This window comes from Lutra lutra, chromosome 2 (genome assembly GCF_902655055.1).
Source record: "Lutra lutra chromosome 2, mLutLut1.2, whole genome shotgun sequence".
NCBI classification, from domain to species: Eukaryota; Metazoa; Chordata; class Mammalia; order Carnivora; family Mustelidae; genus Lutra; species Lutra lutra.
Genome location: NC_062279.1, coordinates 194,255,885 through 194,275,528, shown reverse-complemented (window position 1 = coordinate 194,275,528; position 19,644 = coordinate 194,255,885). Strand labels below are relative to the sequence as shown.

General features: G+C 31.1%; 1 protein-coding gene across 3 annotated transcripts in view; it reads left to right on the top strand.

Annotated features, from left to right (window-relative positions):
- The window catches only part of TECRL (trans-2,3-enoyl-CoA reductase like), a 121,588-nt gene that overhangs the window by 92,319 nt on the left and 9,625 nt on the right, over positions 1 to 19,644 (top strand). For all 3 annotated transcript variants that reach the window (XM_047719417.1, XM_047719416.1, XM_047719418.1), the window contains exons 5-8: positions 2,575 to 2,690; positions 7,803 to 7,908; positions 9,180 to 9,252; positions 13,372 to 13,415. In XM_047719417.1, coding sequence (XP_047575373.1) covers positions 2,575 to 2,690; positions 7,803 to 7,908; positions 9,180 to 9,252; positions 13,372 to 13,415 — 339 coding nt within the window. The remainder of the gene's footprint in view (positions 1 to 2,574; positions 2,691 to 7,802; positions 7,909 to 9,179; positions 9,253 to 13,371; positions 13,416 to 19,644) is intronic.

Genomic DNA, 19,644 nt, shown 5'->3' with positions numbered 1-19,644 from the left:
AGCCAACACCATCCCAATAATAATAGCACTAAGAAGTTTTCTTTTTTTCGAGAGATGGAATGCATTAAGCCCAGTCTAAGCACAAAGATTCTAATCAGTTCTCAACAATTGCAGCTGTGTGTTTCAAATTACATTTCTAAAACATCTTATTGCCTTCTTCCTTTTTCGATTTAGACATCCCAAGTTGAATATTCCACTGAAGTTCCAAAAAAAATCTGTTACCTAGGATGCCTTGTATCCTATGCCTTCTATCAGTTTAAATTTTACATTTAAAGCAGCACATTAGCTTAGTACAGTGATCATTCTATAAAGGCAAAGCATGAAAATAATTTCATATTAGACATCAATTGGAATTTAAAAGTAGTATAATATATATAATTATATAATTATAATTTTTTATGGTATAGCTATATTATATATATACATATAAATGTACATTATATATATTATAACTATGATTATATATTACATAATATGGATGTTATATATATTTATCTTCAAGGTAAGAAGAAAGTATATATGCTTATTTTGAATATATAACTTCCAACAAACTTTTGGTTTATAATGGACTTCCTAGTCTTTGTAAATTCATCTGATATCCTAGGGCTTATAACTGGCATATTTGTTTATTTGGCTTTGGTTTTGGATTTGCTTCTTTTTAGTAGGAGAAGAATTTTTTTTTCAGATGTATGTCTTATTAATATTTGTCTATCTGGTCCTTGTTTTTTACTTTAAAAAGCTATTTTCTGATTATTTTCTAAGTTTAATAAAACATTCCTTTCCCCTTTTTTTTCCTATTTGCACCCAAGTGGACCTTTTTTTGAAAGATGCATTGTCCAAATGTTATTTCTTATCATTCTCTACTGCTTTCAGGTCAGGATATAGCCTTCGTACTTTAGTACTGTTTTAACCTCCATGTTTCAGCATGAATAATATTTATGATAAAATATTGGGCCTCCCTGAACATATTACTGTAAGCCAGCAGGTTCTCCTGATTTATTTTTAGGGTATGATGGAGATAAGACTGTAGTTTAATTTCCTGATCCAAAGAAACTTCATATTTGTGATAGCATTTTTATTAACTTAATAAAGAATGACATGTGGTCAAGGTTAACTATTTTTCATAACATTTTTCATTACTGATATATTACTAGAGGATTTGCTCAAAATTAACTTGACTAGATCATATGGCATTGAAATAAGTATTTTAAGCTTTTTGTTGTAATAAAATAATTACTCTAATTCAGGAGTATTAACTGAACTCTATTATCAGACATGCACAAGTGGTAAATACTTTTCTTTACCTCTGAATAGTCAGGCATGTTGTATGCCATAAATTAATATAGTTTAACAGTAAAAAAGTTGCTTTACACTGACTTAATCAGATGTTGCATATTTACCCTCATATAAAAGTCTTCCATGGCTAACGGGATAGAAAAAGTATACCTTAAGAAAACTACATATAAAAATGTTTATACTTGTGTGTATACAAACACACAGACATAATTTTATATATATATATATATATATATATATATAAAACATGCATATATATCATGTATTCTAACCATGTAGTTATACAAAGTTCTCACGAGAAATAACATAATTTCTAATCAACATGCACACCTGGATATTTGAGTAAAACATGTGCAGCTTTAAGTTTTTCTTTCTTAGAAAATGATGAAAATTGGCAAAGACAAAGCAAAGCAGTAATGGCAATTGAATTTATCATTGTCATGTCTGAATTCTTCCTCTTTGAACACTCAGAGATAAATTACTTTCTTTTTTCTGTATCAATTCCAGAGTGACTTTAACCTGGTTTTAGCATCAAAAGAAAACTAATAATGGACCATCATAGATTCAGAAAACTATCAGAAAGCCAGTTAGCCAGCGAATCTTTATACAAACAACCTTGTTTCCAATTATCTTTCCAAATCTTAATGATTATCTCTCTATAGATCAGATATCTCTCTCCATATATAAGGTTGACTCAGCTCCAGAATTCAGAAGGCAATCCTTTTAACTATCTACTCAGACTCATTAGAATTAAAGTCTAAAATTTCCAGAAGAGAGAATTAATTTTTTTCAATTTGAATCGATATCAAATCAATTAAATTCAAGACAACCCAGCTGTGTAAATTGGAAAAAAAAAAAAGTCACTGAGGCTAATTCCATTCAGTGATAAGAACAGTTCACATTGAAGATGGAGTGTAAATGGGTCTGGGGAGACACAGAGAAATATGTTTACAATAGTTTGGTTGGTTAAATGAAAACCACTGTGTACAAATTATGAAAAAATAATTACATTACTTTCAATATTTGTTTTGATTTTAAATTCACCACTTATAATTATCCTTTCCTTAAGTCTTGGCTAGTTATTGCAAGGAAGACTTCTTGTGAATTATATTAGCACCTAGTATAATTCATTTTAAATTACAGATAATGCTATGTGTCCCTTTTACAAGTTCATTCAGTAGGCTAAGTCTGTAGATATGCTTCTTGTGTTTTCATGTAAATCTTAATAATATCTACAAAAATTTATTTTTTTAATTTAAATCAGCTTCTTATTTTCAGGTATTTTTGGCTGAATACACAGGACCTCTGCTGATATATCTCCTCTTTTATTTGAGGATCCCATACATATATGACATGAAAGAGAGCTCCAGAAGATTACGCCATCCAGTGGTACAGTAAGTAATATATATAGTACCTCTAGATAAATTAGTACACAGATAAAAATTTAAAGTTTGTTTATAAACCAAATTAAAGTGGGTTACATTTAAGAAAATATATTTTAAGTAACTTTAAAAACTGTATACACATGAGCTTGCAAATTTATAAACAAGGAACTGGTAAGTATACCTTAAAGCATAGATAATATTAGTTCATAATGATCACAGTGAAAGAAATCTGGATATTTAGAAATATCACAAGAAACTTAAAGTTATAAAGTTGTGAGGTCATATATAAAGGGCTTAAGATATAAAACTAAATAAAATAATAAAATATGTACTTCTCATGGGCAACATTTATAGGAAAGAAACAATGACCTAAAAAACAGGAAAAAACAAAAGGGTTTTATAAGTTACCTTTAGTAAGTCAAAATTCAAAATAAATTTTACTTTAAAGTAAAAAGTAAAAGTAAAGTACAGAAAACGGTGAGGGTGATTATCAAAGCAGAATATATAACATACTGTGAGAATAATCTCTCTGTGTCTCTCTCTCCCTCCACCTACAAAATTGAAAAGTAAGAGAATAATTATTATTCAAGACACTACACTGAGATGTGGTGTTAGCAATTTGTTAAAAAGATAAAAAAGAACCTGATTTAATGACTAAACTCTAAGTGAATTAAGAAATAAAATTTGGGTCATAAGGATACTAAAAGATAGAGAGTGATTAGACTCCTAACTTTCTCATATCATATAGAGCTTTCCTTTACACTTAATTTCTGTACCACAGCTGAACTTTCTTGTCTCTGATACCTACCATGTTCCCTTTCATGCAAAGGCATTTACACATGTTATCCCTCATCCTCCATCCCAGTAACCTCTTTCTTATCTCTTACATAAACTTGAAATAGAAGTTCAGTATTTCTTACTCATGATAGCTATTCCTATTCTTCCCAATGCAAATATGCCACTGAAATGTTCTTCCTTTCTACAATTTATTACTTTAAAATTATATGTTCACATAATCACTTGTTTATTTCCCTCTATAAAGTTCTAAAATGGATGTACTTTGATGTCCATTTTATTTTCACTGCTTAACATTACCTGATTTACAGGTAATACTCAATAAAAATGTTTTGAATGATTAGATAGATGAACCAATTACAAACATATTTATTTCACATCGAGAAATTCTAGGTTATAAAAGAGAGGTGTCTGACCTGGGTGGGAGTTCTGAGGTGGCTTTTCTAAGAAAGTGGCATTTGAATTATTTCTTTGTTTTCTGGAGCAATGAATCAGATTTTAAATAGGAAATTTCACGTAGACATGATTTATGGTACAAAGAAATTTGGTGCTTTGTAGGAGCAAAAAGAAGTCTAGTATGGCAGAAGCAAAGAGAGACAGGGGAAATTGGTTCTTAGGGATGATGGCCAAGTTGTTCAGGGCCTAGTAGAATATTACCATTTTTCTCTCTAGTAAGGGAATAAGGGAATGAACAATTTGTTTAGAAAGTCTGGGGTGGAAAGTTCAATATAAAGACAATATAAATGTACTCCTATTTTAGATCAACATATTACATCTACTAGATATATAACGCATCATGAAAAAAAAAAAAAAACACTTTTTTTCCTAGTGGCATTCTAAGGGAATTGACTGACAGTTGGTTACTATTCTTAAACACAAACACAGAATGTTTTATAACATCTCAGTGACAAAAATTTGCACTATGTTGTTCCAAAATAGCAAATATGTTAAGTTTGTAGGAAATCATTTCAGAGCAGATACACACAAACACACAAACTACTTGTGAAATTTAAGTGTCTAGCCGAGATCTATAAAATAATCACATAGTTTCTGAGGCAACCCAACTTTAGGATGAGTGACTACTATTTCTCAAAGTTAAGAAGATCAAATTTCAAATGCTGTGTCCATTTGCTCCCACTCTGTTAATTCTCCAAAATGGCTTTGAATCATTTCACAGAGTTCAAAATTATTTTTCTGCTAGCTTAGATCTATATGTGACTCAACTACCACAAAATTCTTTGGATCTCTTAGAAATTTTTGCACACTGGAACTAAGGCAGTATCTCCTATATTACCCCCATCCCCATCAAGTAATGAAAAGGGGATGCACAGTTTGGTGAAAGGGATCCAGTTAAACTTGTTTGAACTTTATTCAATCAACAGTAGTTAAGATAGAGGACACATACTTGAAATTGTCAAGGTTTTTTCTGCCATAGGGATCAAGTGAACTGCTTGCACTGAGGCTGAGACCAAACCTCCCTAAGGACTTCTAACTGCATCATCAGGGATGGAAGAGCAGTCCTAGAAACCTTTCCTACACATAGGACACACACAGTTGGACCATCTGCCTTGAATGCAAGAAAATATGTCTATTTGGTCACTTAAATCCCTGCTTAGGACCCCCACATTATTAACCTCATACTTTAAAGCCATCCCTCTTCTCTCATACATCTTGATAAACCCCACAGTTCTCTGTGCTGCTTTCACTGAGTCCTTCCCAATTCCTGGAATTCTTCTACCTCTGCAATTAGAAGTCCATTAATAGCAAAATCTCTTATGTCTTCAGCATTTTATTTGAACATTGTCTTCATATTCTTCCACAACAGAAACCTGGCATAGTTCTATAAAACTGAGACAGTGTTTTCTCTTTTTTCTTTTCCTTTCTTTTCTTTTCTTTTCTTTTTTTCCTTTCTTTTCTTTTCTTTCTCTCTCTTTTTTTTTTTCTTTTCTGTTCTTTTCTTTTTTCTTTTCTCTTCTTTTCAAGATTGTATTTATTTGAGAGAACCAATGAGCTGGAGAGGGGGAGGGACCAGAGGAAAAGGGAGAAGCAGACTCCCTGTTGAGCAGGGAGCCCCCTGGGCTCAATCCCAGAACTCTGAGACCATGAACTGAGTGGAAGGCAATTGCTTAATCAACAGCCACCCAGTGACCGCAAGACTGTGTTTCCTTTCATAGTACTCCTATCTTGAAACATATGTGATAAAGTTTTTTTGAAAATTATGATTAGGAAAAAGAACTGGACCCAAACCTATTCATGGATATTCACTTAGTTTAGCACTGCACAGAGAAAGAGTGGATATTTGAAGGGAAGTCAACCATAATTAAATGGAAATATTTGGAATGAAATCGAACATGGTGAGTTACCAACACTGTGCAAAGTAACATATCATATGGTTTCACTTATTTGTGGAGCATAAGAAATAGCATGGAGGACATGGGGAGATGGAGAGAAGGAAGTTGGGGAAAATGGAGGGGGCAACAAACCATGAGAGTAACATGCATCGAAAGAGTAAGATACAGCTGTATGTACTATGCCAGTATAACATCAGAAAACTAAGTGAACTAATTTAATCATAGCATGAACTAAAATTTCTCGTTTAGTGCTCTGCTAAATAGCTGGACATAACCTCACTTTATGCTTTCTTAGAAAGAGGAAAACTTTATCATTCAAGTGAAGAACAAAAAAGGTAGGAGAGATACTGATTCCCTTGTCAATCCTTTGAACCTACAATTCTTAAACCTTCTTCTAAATAACAGCCTTTCCTTTTTCTTGTCTTACTGTCTAGAAAGCTCTGCCCCTTGATATCTACACTTTGTTCTTTGATTTCTCACAGAATTTGTCTATTATTTAGAGAAATACACACATAGAAAATGTCTCTCCCCTAATAGGTGCACACTTATTTTTTTATGAATTAGTGAGTAGTAGTAAATTCACTGATGATTTAGGCAGGTTGGCTTATGTTTATCTATTTGTTTTCCCAAAAGTCACTATTATTAACCAAAAATCATTATTTCATTCTGTTAAAATAAAATCCCATGAAGAGTCAATGTTTGTACATAGAGTAAATGATATGCTGATTTTTCTGTTCAGGCTTTATTGATTTAAGTGTACAATTTTTGATCCATATTGATTTTCTTGAATAGCAACCACACTTATTGAAATTTTATATTTTTATCAAAATCAATACAGATTCTAACAAACATATATTTTAAGCATAAGCCATAAAATATACTTCTGTAAATCATATCTCACATTTACTTTTAAAACAATTTATAGATGGCAACAAGAGCTTGTCAATTGGAAAGCAGAAACAAAAAGAAACTCACAGAGAGACCAAGAAAATACTACAATTTGTTAGGTAGGGAAAAAACAAACATAAAACAAACTAAAGGAAACAAAAGATGCACTGACTCCATAAATAAATGAAATTCAAACCTTTCAATGTAAGGTTTTTGCTAAAGGACAACCAGACAATGAAAAATTATTCTGAATACTATAAAATGTCAAATGAATTCTAAGTAGATTTTGGACATTTTTAAAACTTGTACATCTTTCCCTCTGGCATCCGTTTGTTCCCTGATTTTGCTTTTTTTATGTGTTTATTCATTTTATTTTTTAGACTCCACATGAGCGAAATCATATGCTATCTGTCTTTCTCAATCTGACTTATTTCACTTAGCATATACCCTGTAGGTCCATCCATGTTGTCTTCAATGGCAGAGGGGAGAAGATTGAGGAATCAGGAAAAATGGGTAAAGGGGAATGGGAGATACAGGCTTCCAACTACAGAATAAATACATTACAGGAGTGAAAGACACGGTATACAGAATATAGTCAATGATATTATAATAGCATTGTGTGATGATAGATGACAGGTACAGTTGTGGGGATCATAGCAAAATATACAACTTCTTAAATCACCATGTTATACATATAAAATTAATGTAACATTGTGTGTCAGCTTTAGATAAAAAACCTTGTACATTTTCTACTTCATTCATGAGGCATTTTGTTATGAGTACATTTATAATCATTATATATTGCTGGAGTAGGTGTGAGCAAACACATTATGACTGGTATTATAAAATATTTTGAGCATCATCAGAAGTAAATTTATAGAAACTATTGTGACAATACTGCTGTGAAATAAATTTAGAAAATTTCTAGAATAAATGCATTAAAATAAGCATTCATGCTTTGATTATTGGAAACATTTCTTAATAAATATATAACATTTTAGTAAACTAACAAAAAATGTCTTATGTCTAAGGCAAGCCAGACCTTTGGAAGAGAACTTACTATGTTCATGTTTTATTTTCTTTCTAGCTTGGCTTGCTTCTGTCATTGTATACACTATATCCGTTATCTTTTGGAAACCTTATTTGTCCATAAAGTTTCTTCAGGACATACGCCTTTGAAAAATTTGATAAAGGTGGGATTGATATGTTTTATAATTTTAATTATTATTTGGAAATTTTGTGTATTTAGTCATCCGTAAAATAGTACAATCATATTTATTTTCCTCATGCTTAGATTTTTCTGTTCAACAGTGTCATCATATCTTAAACATCTGCTCCTGAAATGCCACTTCCTGAGTGACCTATTTCACTGGAGCAGTGTTCAACCAATAACTCTGCATAAAAGATTTGCCATGTCTTTTTGTTATAAGCCATGCATGCTCAGGCACCCTTAATTTTGGAAATACTTAGCACTGAATTCAGATTCTTTACATGCTGCTTGAGGACGAGGGATGTCATACATCAACATTCCTATAAAAATACATCTATGTGATAACATTGATGAAACAATACCGTGTATTTATGACAGCTGTCAGTGAGATGACAGTGTCTTTGCTCTTCCAAAAATGGTGAATTCAGGAGTTAATAACCATCCCATCAAATAGCTGTCAAGAAAACGGGAAGTTTTATGAAATATTGAAGTGGAAATATACATTGGATGACATGCTGCAATTCAATTTTCCAATTCTATTTCCAATTTATTTTAATTTCCAATTTAAAGTTTACTCTCCATAGGAAATATTCTCTTATTAAAAATTTCCTGTCTTTTTTGGCAAATACCTGTTTCTTTATATTGCTTTTCTATTGTTGTCATGGTAATAAAACAAAAAAATCCAAAAGTCTTAGAAACCTCAAAAATCATTTAGACTAGCTTCTATTCTGGCACAAGATATTAAAATTTATCATATCAGTACAAGATCAGTTTTATAGTCTAGGATTTTTGGAACTAGGAAGTTTCCCTTTACAATCTGTCAAGATATATTTTACTAATGATTAAATAATTCATTATTTTATTCACTTACTGTTGGAAAATGAATATTAGTATATTTTATGTAATACATTATTTATTATTTTATTACTTCATCCATATTTATTGCTTTATAGTCAAAGACCATTGAAAAATATTTCTAAAATATATTGTTACATTTACCTTATATCCTAAGTACCCATTTATATTAATAAGGATTGAGCAAAGTAATCCCTTTTCTTAGTGATAGCAAATAGGTACTTGTAAAATGCTACTTTATTGGGTGAGGAGGCATTTCATTTATCTTGCTTAGAGCATACCATTTTTCATACCAAAAAAAAAAAAAAGCTTCAGTGTGTCATGTAGGTGTATGGGATGATTTCAAATGATTTGATAGATTATATATGTTCGCTAACTTTTATTATGTTTTATTTGTAGGGCTGTGCCTTTTATTGGGGATTTACTTCTTGGATTGCCTACTACATTAATCACCCACAGTATACACCACCGTGTATGTAGGATTTTTTTCTAATGAAACAATACTGATTTGACAACATCAAACTCTCTTCTAAACTACACAGAAATGACGAACAACCTGGCAAACTTAAAAAAAGAAGCAAATAATGAAAAAAATGTCAGTTTAAATAGTTTTCATATCACACTCCATTACATTTTTATGTGGACTTAAAAGACCAAATTTGACTGACATGGTTTGATTTATTTTCTCTCCGTAGGAACTCTAGCAAAAATATGAGTTGATTATAAACCTCCTAAAATGACAGATAGCAAAATGAAAGAGTGAAAATTAAGAAGAAAAATTCCATATAATCACATAATCACATAAACTCACCTATCAGGTTTTTAAAAATAGACAGTAAATATGGAATTATTATATTAAATGTAATTCAATAAGAAAAAAAATAGAAGCAATTTGTTTCTGTAACATAAAGTTTATAACTTTATTAAATGTCTTGACCATTGACTCAGATGAAGCACTTTGGTGGAAAGCACAATGCACCAAACCTAAATCCTCAGTCCCTAAACGTGGATAGCTGTCCTCATCAAAGAATTCCATTTCTTTTATTTGCTGTGCACTTTTCTCTCTTCAATTTTTACTGCAACCCTCAAGGCACACAACAGGGCTCTAGTGCTATAGGGTTGAGGTTTCACAGGTAACTGACAATTATTTTTTCTGGTCTATTTCTGGTGTTTATGAAATTTGAAATGGAAATAAAGGGAGTAGTCAGGGTTTATTTTAGATTTGATAAAATAAGTTAAACCATCTTAATATCTGTGCTTGAAGTACCAACTATAGAATCTTTACTAAGATCAGGAAATCTAGTCGAGCATGCTAAAAGTAAATCATTGCGATGTTCAAAACTTAAATTCTTCTAAATACTAATAACTATGAATACTGAAGGGGAAAATTTCTTAACATCATATAGTTTCTAAAAATATTTTATCAGAGATGTACCTACTAAATTTAGAACATTACAGACAGATATTTTTGCTCCATAGAATGTTTAAGTGGAGCCTCTGAAAAATGCTACTACCTTCACATGTCTTTTTCTTTTTTAATATTTTATTTATTCATTTGTCAGAGAGAGAGAGAATGAGCACAAGCAGGGGAGAAGCAGGCAGAGGGAGAAAGAGAAGCAGGATCCCCGCTGAACAAGGAGCCCAATGCGGGACTCAGTGCCAAGACCCTGGGATCAGGATCTGAACCAAAGGCAGATGCTTAACCGACTGAGCCACCCAGGCATCCCAGCATTCACATATGTGATGAAAAATAATAGAAGCTGATTGTTGTTAACATATGCAAAATATTTATTGAAAACTTAATGTTTGTCAGTAGTTGTAAAATTTTCTATTTCTTTTATCATAAGAAATATTATTATGTAAGTGTTAATATTCTCTATTATGATTAGGAAAATGAGGACTTAAAAGTCTAATTTTATTTTTCTCAAGACTCTTAAACGCATAAAATGTAAACAGGCCCCAGATTCTGTGAAAACATATGTAACATTACCATACTGATTCCAACTGGAAAGTGAATAAATACCATGTATAGTCCTATTCTCAACAGATTTGACTGCATAAAATTAATAACATCTGTACATTTACACACCTTAACTTGAATAAAAAACAACGTATTATGTACTTCCACTACATATACCATTAAGGAAGTGATTTTTCATACTTCTTGAAAATATTTTAAAGTAAATAAGAAACAAATTATCATAATTGAAAACTTCCCAATGGCAGGAATATTCCATTAACTGCAAACTGGCATGCATATGTTCAGAAAACTTAATACATAAATGTTAGTATCAGCAGCAAAGAAAAACAACCTGTTTTTTTCTTGCAAAATGTAAAATATTATAAAAATTATAAAAAATATTACAGAAAGTTTTGGGACACCTGGGTGGCTCAGTGGGTTGAGCCTCTGCCTTCTGCTCAGGTTGTGAATCCAGAGTCCTGGGATGTAGTCCAGCTCTGCTTCCTTTCTCAGCTGGGACCCTGCTTCTCTCTCTGCCAACCCCTACCCCTGCTTGTGCTCGCTCTCTCTTTCTCCCTATCTCTGACAAATAAATAAATGAAATCTTTTAAGAAAATTACAGAAATTTTTAATGATGGCTGAATTTTTTTCTAGAAAATTTGTTTCAGATTACACTGTCTGTAACTTTGCTTTTTCGAAATAAAAAACTAAAAATATTTAAAATTATACTTTTTGTCCCTGTACCTGTTTTTATCACATCATTATTTATTCTCATTAAAAAATGAAAACAAGGTATGTCTTTACTGTCCTGCTACGTGAAATGTTCTCAACTTCTAAACCAGAGTTCATCTTTGTACTTGAGAGCATTCCTTGATCTCCCTGATTAAATCAGTCATTTTAGCTCTCACATTAAGTCCTATATAGATCTTTCTTAGTAACACTTATCAGGGTTGCAAATTTCCCTTTGTTATCTTGTGATTATTATTACTTCCTTCAGACAGTAATTTTTATTAAGATAAGAGTTGCTTTTGGTTTAGTTTGTAATTGATTTTATCACAAGCACACAGTATAGTGCCTGTCCTTTTCTTAATAAGTATTATTGAATGAATGAAGTCTAGTCTAGAAATAGGCACAAATTAAAAAAAACTATATATGTATATTTTATTTAGCTGGAGAAGAGTGTTTAATTACATGGTAAATGTTGCTTAGTTGTATGACAAATATAATATTGAGGAATAAGGGATTATAAAAGTGTTCAACACTTTTATGTACATAACAAATATGTATATTCCCAGGAGAAAATCTGAATTTTAACTGATTTACCATGGATAATGGGATTTTAATGTATTTTATTTCCATTTACATTTTTATCTATTTTCCAAATTTTTTCCATTAATGTATCAATGTATTTTATTTCATAGTTAGATATATACACTTTGTAAAAACAAAACTTCCAATACTTCCACATATTTTAAATATGTGCATATGCATATATATATACACATACATATATGCTATGTGTGTATATATATGCATATATATACTATATATGTATGTGTGTATATATCTATATATCTATACATAGATACATATATATAACATACGTATAACATATATAACTTTTGACTAAGTTATCCTTTAAGTTTCTAGCCCATGGAACTGGAACTTCCATAAAAGACTTATAAAGAAAGATGTTTGAAGCAGTATTACTAGACATATATAAAATTAAAGTAACACTAATTATGCAGCAATTAGATAATATTTAATGTTTTTAAACTTAGCTACATTATACATTACAATGCAGATGTTGTCATAGCTTTTATCATGAAAGTTTAATAATATTAGAAAAGCCTTTAAATATATTCTTATAAAATATGCAAGATTTAAAATGAGACATTGCAATTTTGTAAATGTGTTTACATAAATGCAATTTATATGTAAACACACGTAAAAGAAAAGGGAATGCAACTGTTAATACAGATCATGAGCTTATCAAAAAATTTATTTTTGGTAGTTTTGTATATTCCACCTTCTCTGCCATGATAAAAGTAACTTTAGGACAATGTCTTAAATTCTATTTCACTCTTTATTCTATATTATTTGAGAATTTGCATAACCTATATTTTTCTTTTAAGATGAGAACATTAATACTTGCCTCATTTATTTGTTTTTAGCAGAAAAATTTAAAAATACTTAAAATATTACCTATCATAAAATATCAATGCAAAAAATAAAAGTTGTTTTTATTAGCAAATTTCTTTTGTTGTTAACCATTAAAAAACAAGAGCTATCATTGGGTGCCATCTTATATTATGCTATATTATGGGCCATTAAGGTAACAAATGAAAGATTAAATCTGCCTTTAAAGAGTTTAATAATAGAAATTAAAAATAGATTCCTGTTGTATTTCAAATATAATTAGGTGACTTAGAAAAAAAGTGTATGTTGAAAGCAAAAATATTTTTATCCCTTCAGATTGCATAAGTATTATCCCAAAGGGTTAATTACATACATCAGAGTACTTTGGATTAGAGGGTAGTAATACCCAATCAACATTGCTTTAGTTATGTTTACCGTGTGGCAATCCAAAATATGAATATTTGCATTACATCTTCTTTTCCTACTTTCTAGCGTTTGGAAACCGGCAAGTCGCAGTATCTGCTATCAATTTTTTGGTATGTATTACTTATATTACTTGCTATTCATGCTCTAATTGTAGTGCTATTAAGAATGCAAAACAAATTATATTTGAGGATTTGACATGTAGAAAATATGATCTCTTTTTGTATTATATACTTAATGATATTAAGTGGAGTAAGTCAAATGATTACACTGAATCAAGCCATTAGCTCTCTAAATTTTTTTTAGCTTTCTAAATCTCTTAATCAAAATGTTCTACTCATCTATGAAGGATGATTAGAATAATTGGGAATCTAGTAGAATTTGAAAAAAATCCTACTTAGTAATTCTTCCTATTGTCTATACACTTACAAACCTCTAAGAGCAAAAGTATTACGAGCCTAACAGATGAACATCTAAAAAGCCCTTTGGCATAATGTTAATTTAACTTATTCTGAATGAAAACAGTCTGCTTTTTTGGATGAAATGTCTTTTCTAAGTGTTCTCAATCCAGTTATTTAGATCATTCTATTTAGCTTTACATATGCATTGTTTGAATTGGGAACATATCAATCTGAATACAACAGATTATTATTTCCAAAACGCATTATTTCATTAAACACAGATTTTCTTTCATACCCCATATAATTCTACCATATAACCCATGCTTCTATTCTTTATTTATATTCTTCTTCATTCTTGTCCTGGATAGATTAACTCCCATGATTCCTGGTCCCTGATGTATTGATAAATTCCCTTGATTTATATATGTCTATATCCTTTGTGAAGCTGGTATTGCATAACTTATACCCCACCATTTCATACAAGGCACAGATCATACCACTTTGTTAAAAGTTCTCATGCTTACCTCTGTGTGTGTGTGTGTGTGTGTGTGTGTGTGTGTTTTAATTAATACTTTACTTAATAACATCCTCTTGATTTCAGCTCAGGTCATGATTTCAAATTAAAAAGCCTTGCTAGCCCTGAATTTCTTAATAATGTTCCATATAGGCAAAACACATTTAATTTTCACGAATAAATGTGATATTAAGATCTAAGTTTTAGGAAACTAATTTTAATACAGAATTTAAAAACAAACGAGTTGTTTGAGTTTGCACATATATCACCTAAATTGAATATGCCTACTGTATCATTGTGAACATAACATTCTATATTTCAAGGTTAATTTTTTTTTCATTCACAATAACTGAATGCCTAAGTGTGTGCCTTTCACATTTATCATAAGAAATGCATATGCAAATGGTTTGGAAAGAAAAGCACCTATGTTTAAGTCAAGTGCTTTTAATATTATATTATATTAGGATCATCAGCATATAAGATAATCATTATTATGTAGAAGGGAAAAAAAGAAATTCATAGGTTAATTTTGTATGATATAAAGTTTATAGAAATGCTAATTTTTCTGCTAAAGTTTGCACAACTTCCTGGACTTTGTTTTGTTGATATATGTATCCTCTTAGAATAAGAAAAAAAAGAACTAGCATAAGAAGAAAAAGGAAAAAAAGTTGCTGGAGCAACTAGATATATACAAAAAAAAAAAAAAAGGAATCTAGACACAGACCTTATACCCTTCACAAAGATTAACTCAAAATGGATCACAGACCTAAGTACAAAATGCAAAACCATAAAACTCTTAGATGATGATACAAGAGAAAACCTAGATGACTTTAGGTACCATAATGACTTTTAAGATAAACACTAAAGAATGATCCGCAGATGATATAATTGGTAAGTTGGACTTTATTCATCTTAAAAACTTCTGGTCTGTGAGGAATGATGTCAAGAGAATGAGAAAGAAAAGCATAGTCTAGGGAAAATATTTGCCAAAGATACATCTGATAAAAGATCATTATCAGAAATATACAATGGGTTCTTAAAATGCAAGGTTAAGAAACAAACAGCTAAATTAATAAATGGGCAAAAGACCTTAACTGACACCTTACCAGTAAAGATACACAGTTAGCAAATAAGCATGTGAAAAGATGCTCCAAATCGTATCCTATCAGGGAAATGCAAATTGAGATGAGATAGCACTATACAACTGTTAAAATGGCCAAGAATCTGGAACACTGACAACACCAAATGAAGATAAGGATGTGGAACAGCAGCAGGAACTTTCATTCATTGCTGTGGGAATGCAAAATGAACTAGCCATTTTGGTAAACAGTTTGGCAGTTTCTTACAGACCTAAATACACTTTTACCATATTATCCAGCAATTGTGCTCCTGGGTATTTACCCAAAGGAATCATAAACTTATGTCTACACAGAACCTTACAAATAGATGTTTTTACAACAGTTTTATTCATAATTGCCAAGACTTGGAAGCAACTAAGACGTGCCAAAGTAGGTGAATGGACTATGATACATCCAGACTATGATACCTCCAGACAAAGGAATATTACTCAGTGCTAAAATGTAGTGAGCCATCAAGCCATGAGAAAACACGAGGAAAGCTTGAAAGAATATTACTCAGTAAAATAAATTTTCTGAAAAGGCTAAATATGGTACGATTCCAACTATATGACATACCAAATTAAAAAAAAAAAAAGAACTGTGGAAACAGTAACAAGATCAGTGGTTGGCAAGAGTTATGGAAAGAGGAATGAAGAAAAGGTGTACAGAGGATTTTTAGGACAGTGAAAATACTCTGTGCGATACCATGATGATGGATATGAGCCATTGTATATCTATCCAAACCCAGAATGTACAACACCAGGGGTGAACTCTAATGTAAACTGTGGATTTTGCATAATTATAATCTGTCAATGTAGGTTCATGAGTTGTGACAAATGTACCACTCTGGTGGAGGACATGGATAATGGAAGAAGATATGCATGTTTAGGAGGAAGGGATATATGAGAAATCTTGGGACCATCCCTTTGATTTTGCTATAAACTGATCTAAAAAAAAGTCTTAATGAAAAAACTGTTGGTTAGTATATGTATTTTCTGATAAACCCATAATTAACATAGTACATATTTATTCTGGAACACAATGCATGTTATCCTTTTTTTGTTGAAATGTATATTTCCTAACTTAAAGAAGTAGAGATTAGGAATTACAAAAATTTTTATAATGTTATCATAGTGATATGTTATCATTAGTTATAAAACTTCTGATGCAAAAACTGTGTAATAATGGCCTATATTACCAAATAGCATGTCTGTGCAAATGTGTTTTATCCTTTAGAGTAGAGACTAACTTTGCAAGATTATAATAGTTGATGCATATCATGATGAAACTTTTCGTAACTATAGAGTAATCCAAGATTTTCCTTACTCTTGAAATATTAAGATAAATAAGACATGACTTATAATAATTATTATTATCATTAGAAATAGAGAAAATTACAATAGGTGAAATTCAAAACAAACCTGATTATTAGAGAAACATTTTAGCAGATTTAATTTTTTAAATTATATTTATAAAATGGCTGTTACATTGCTCAAATTATAAACTTATATCTGCCAATAATTAATAATAATGATAACATATATAAATCTTTGGGGAGAGCAAATATATACAGAAATAATATAGATCATTTTCATTCCTATAAAAATGCTATTAGATCTCAGAATAAAGATTATTTATTTTTACTGTGGAAACCAAAGCAATTTTACTAAGACAAAATGACAGAGCCTATTTGATGGTTACAAATTTTGTATTAGTGTGTTTAGATTTTATTGTTATTATTTTTATTTTTTTAATTTAATTGTATTTTCTCAGTGTTCCAAGATTAATTGTTTATGCACTACACCCAGTGCTCCATGCAAATGTGCCCTCCTTAATACCCACCACCAGGCTCACCCAACCCCCAACTCCCCTCCCCTCCAAGGCCCTCAGTTTGTTTCTCAGAGTCCACAGTCTCTCAAGGTTTGTCTCCCCCTCCGATTTCCCCCAACTTACTTCTCTCTATCTCCCAATGTCCATTTTTGATGTGATTATCTGTTTTTTTGTGTGTTGAGTTTGAGGTTATTATTATTATTTTTAATATTTCATTTATTTATTTAAAAGAAAGAGAGTGCAGGAGAGAGAGCACGGCAGGGGTAGGGGCAGAGGGAGATGTGGAGAGACAGACTCCCCACTGAGCAGGGAGCTGGATGCAGGACTCAGTCCCAGGTTTCTTAGATCATGAACTGAGCCAAAGGTAAACCCTTAATGGAGCCACCCAGGGGCCCCTCAATTTTATTCTATAGACATATTGTTTTCACTGATATAGTAGAGAATGTTCACCTGTTGAAGCTTGCAATAAAGAACATTAGAGAAATTATATAAAAGTGGATCTCTGCAAGTTGGGCTTCTTCTAACACATCTGTATGTTTTACTGTATAAGATAATTTAACATTTAAGTAAAGTAAAAATCAAACCTAATGATAGCAACTTCTTCAAACTTTATTTTTGAAATCATTGTGTTTATATATAATGTGCCAAATGAAGATATCTGATTTAGTGAAGAATTAGTCCAGGAGAAATGTGTAAGTCATGCTGGAAAATGTTCCAGTGTTTCACATTTAATGTGCTTCTGCAATTTTATTCAGTGATAGAACCATATATTGAGATTTAAAGCACTGACCTAATTTCCTAATCTTATTCCGCTCTGACCCAAGAGGAAATTATATCAAACACTTTTATCCAGGTCAATTAAGCTATAGTGGACACATTCATTCTTCAGAATTTTAAAGTCAGTGCTTAAGGTGAAAGTTGAAAATATTCACAATTGCTCTTTAAAATACATTACAGACTTGCTAAATTGATGATAAACTATTTCTAAACATATAGATATAGCTGATTTTTCTCTCTCTACCCCTAGAATGTATATAGATATGCATTTTATCTGTAGATAGCAAATGGAAAAGTTGGATTATTTACCACCTTTTTATCTCCTTCTTTTATACTTATTTAAGTGTGTTTTATGTTTTATTTGTGGTCCTATGGGGAAGAGGCACATACTAATAAATTATGACATTAGTATATGGCTAGTGGTCTAACTGAAGCCTAAATGCTTATTTTTCCATGGCCTATACTTTGGGTAGAAGATTGATGGTTTGTATTTAGTGGTGGTGTGAAAAGTAGGAAAGAGAAAAAAATTTGGTGGTCGAGTGAGTTTAAAATATTGATTGATAAACATAAAATGAATATGTCATATCAGAAGAAAAAACATAGTTTTTAAAAGACTTTATTTACTTGACAGACAGAGATCACAAGTAGGCAGAGAGGCAGGCAGAGAGAGAGAGAGAGAGAGGGAAGCAGCCTCCCTGATGAGCAGAGAGCCTGATGCAGGGCTAGATCCCAGGACCCTGGGATCATGACCTGAGCCAAAGGCAGAGGCTTTAACCCACTGAGCCACCCAGACACTCCTGAAAAAAACTATAGTTTTTAAAATATTGTTTGTTCACAAAAATTTGGTAAGTTAATTGGCTTATTAATAAGACTTTTTATCATAAATTCCATTTTGCATTGGGCCCTGTGAGTGACAAAAAATAAGTATGACATGAGATTTGACTAAAAGGTGAGCAAAAGATAGGAAGACAACAAATATGACAAATTATTAATTTAGTAATTGCATGTTTTGTAGTGCTGCCATTTTGTAAGAGAGAAATTTAGAGAAGATTAATCAGCGTAGAGTTATTCTCTGAAGAAGTTTTTAATTAATGACATTGGTAACTAAATTTATCATAGTTTTATTGGGTTATTCATATATCCGACACTTGATTTCATTTAATCATCCTAAAATAACCATCATGAGACAGGAAGTAATATTAGCATTTAGGTGAAAAAATGGAATTTCAGATGTCTTAATCATGTAATCTCTAAAAAGTAAATGATGAGGCATTTGAGCACAAATTCATCCAACAGTGGCTCACACTCTTACCCACATTCACCTATAAATAAGTTCAACTATAAAATTATTATCTGAAAATGTAAAATTCAGCTTTTATTCCTAATGATAATTTGAGAAACTTGGAACCTCTTCTAAAATTACGAAACTATTACATGTGAAGAGATCCATGCAGAAATTGTTGAAAAGATCAAAATCAGATATATGGTAAGAGATTAATAGCATGAAAGACACATAATTTAAAATGTGCTTAATTTATAGGATATATTATAGTGAAAATTTGGATGACTTTAAGCAATAACGCTTTTGGATAACAATCTGTTATTAATAAACAAAGTTTTAAATTTTGAATATATACCTTGTGTTAATCAGATGAGGTGTATATATGACAAAAGAAAGGGTACTAATTTCTGAGGACACATT